Source organism: Montipora foliosa, chromosome 14 (assembly GCF_036669935.1).
Source record: "Montipora foliosa isolate CH-2021 chromosome 14, ASM3666993v2, whole genome shotgun sequence".
Lineage (NCBI taxonomy): Eukaryota > Metazoa > Cnidaria > Anthozoa > Scleractinia > Acroporidae > Montipora > Montipora foliosa.
This window is the reverse complement of record NC_090882.1, coordinates 20,128,998-20,131,497: the sequence shown is the minus strand read 5'-3', so window position 1 is coordinate 20,131,497 and position 2,500 is coordinate 20,128,998. Positions and strand designations below refer to the sequence as shown.

Below are 2,500 nucleotides of genomic sequence, written 5' to 3'. Positions count from 1 at the left end.
GTATTTATGCAAAGCTAAAAATAACACTAACCTTTATCCTTTCCAAAATCCTAACTATTACAAAATTCTCAAACCTGATTGGTTATGCAGCGCTGGAAAAAATTATTCTTTATTTGCAGGACATATGTCCTTTCAGAACTTCATTTTGGTCGGGCATTTGACAAATTGGACCAGACATAATTTATTGACTGACAACACCTTGAAGAAGATAACTCAAGATGTGCTGGTGAGATGTCAAGTCATCATGTCCGATCATAACGCGAAATTGGCTGGACATTTTCAAAATGTGGTCGGACAATGTCCGATGACCAACTGTTATTTCCAGCACTGGTTATGTGCGCACCTATATGTCACGGAATTTGCGCGATCACATAGGTATCTAATTACAGGAATCCAATTTGAACAATTCCAAATCGGATGCCTGTAATTGGACACCTGCGCCATTCGCTCGTCAATCACTTGAACTTGGATGGGATCTGTCTTGCTGCTTTCCTACTGTTTGCAAACAGATTGAATATAATTTTAACTTTTTCACACAAAGTGGTATTCAAAGACTTTTTATCCTCAGATTTTATTCTGACTTTCTCACATTTTGTTATAGTTACGATAAATTAGTTATTGGACTTTGTGTCATACAATTCAGGGGAAATTGTGCTCGCAATTTCAAATTTTGAAACCACTCACACAATTACTCCCTGAATTATACTCCACTAGATCCTATTATTATTCCTTATTGTTGGAATAGGTAGCAAATGCTTAGACTTAATTGGACACTTTGTGTTGGATGTTAAAATTGGAATCATAATCACTTGGCAATGCGTTTCTGGACATACAGTAAGTGCAGACAGATCTTTTCCCATTTCCAAGATGACGTACAAGACCACAATGATCACAGATAACTTGAAACAGACAACCAGGAAGTTAGCATCGTAGGTTACGTTACTCAACAGTCATCAGACTTCAATCAAGTATACTGTGGACAAGCTACATGTATTATAATCTCCTTTGGCTTGCAAATTTCGTGATTGTGAGAAAGATAATATTTTTCATTACTTTTTTATAATTTATTTTTTGTCTTGATTTGATCGAACTTTTTAGTCAAATTCACCATTTTTTTCATAGTAATTTCTGGAAACCAAGTGGAGTTAACAATTGGAAGGTATTCACTCCATTATTTGAACTTTGATTCTCAGCTACATAAAGCATAATAATATTACTAATGCTTAATTATGCAATAATTATAAAGATGGTGTTACCTCCTTGTAATAATCTCTGAAGGAGTGCTTTGTTTCCATTGACAGCAGCTGCATGTAATGAAGTCGGTAATACACCTGCAAAGATATCTTACGTGTCGTTCACATGTAAAATCCACAATAAATCAGCACATTGAAGCCAGAAATTATATCATCAAAACAATAAACAGAGAATGTTGTTACCATCTTCCGATGAACCAGACTGGAAATGATCTAAACTTTTATGTATGTCCTCATCCTAGAAGAAAATTAAGGTACATCCTCTTTCAGAACTATGTTTCATTGCAGGTCACTTCATTGTATTTACCACAAAAGGGTCCTCGCTCATCTCAGAGAATTCATAAAAAATTGACATCAACTTTGATTCTGCCATACATGTTTCGATCAACCACTGATCATCTTCATTTGCAAGTCGGTGTTACAATGCAAATTTGAACTTACAGTGTTATGTATGTAGATTTATATACATGTATGTCAATAGAATTTCAAATAATTATTACCATTAAATGTTACAATGCTGAGTATAACCAAAGGAATAATGCTCACATAGGAGATACAATGTAACAAAATTAAAGCGAGCAACCACCCAAAGGTAAGTACTTGGTGTATTTTGTCATTCAGTAGTTATCTATTGCACAAAATTATCTAAACACGGTAAAACCTTCAGGGTTAGGATTACGGTTAGCGTTAGGATTAGCGTTAGGGTTACGTTTAATAGGGTAATTGTATAATTACTGAACGTTTTATTCCTTGTTTAAAAAAATTTGAAACAATAGAAAAAGAGACACCAAGCACCTACCACAGAACACCAATGTAGATCATTTATAAATTTATGTTTCTGAAAAATTTAATGAGAGAGTTAGCTCAGCATGTTTTAGTTGTTCGTAGGATTTGGGTGACTGGGATTTTCCCAGTGGATGTGAAGTACCTCTTTGAGCAACAACTGGAAATGATTTGTTGCTGTTCTCATGGGGTGCCCTGCACCAATGTGGTCAGAGATCAATATTTTTTAGGCAAGATGCCAAATGAGTGTACTCTGGTTTTGCCCTCTCACTAAACCCAACATTTTATTTTCTCAGCTTTGCTATGATTTGATTTGGCTTGTAGTCTCCCCAATAATAGGGACTTTTACATCGGGCGACAAGAACAGCTCAAGTACAAGTTTTCCATTCTGAGCATGTGCACTTCAACCTCCAAGCCTTATGCGTGTGCTCAGTATAGAAAACTCGTACTTGTCCTCTAATCTA

The 2,500-nt window shown here is 35.5% G+C and overlaps 1 protein-coding gene across 2 annotated transcripts in view; it reads right to left on the bottom strand.

Moving 5' to 3' along the window:
* The window catches only part of LOC137985238 (inversin-like), a 27,419-nt gene that overhangs the window by 21,854 nt on the left and 3,065 nt on the right, over window positions 1-2,500 (bottom strand). For both annotated transcript variants that reach the window (XM_068832792.1, XM_068832791.1), the window contains exons 2-3: window positions 1,437-1,491; window positions 1,257-1,331 (exon numbers count right to left, since the gene is read on the bottom strand). In XM_068832792.1, coding sequence (XP_068688893.1) covers window positions 1,257-1,331; window positions 1,437-1,491 — 130 coding nt within the window. The remainder of the gene's footprint in view (window positions 1-1,256; window positions 1,332-1,436; window positions 1,492-2,500) is intronic.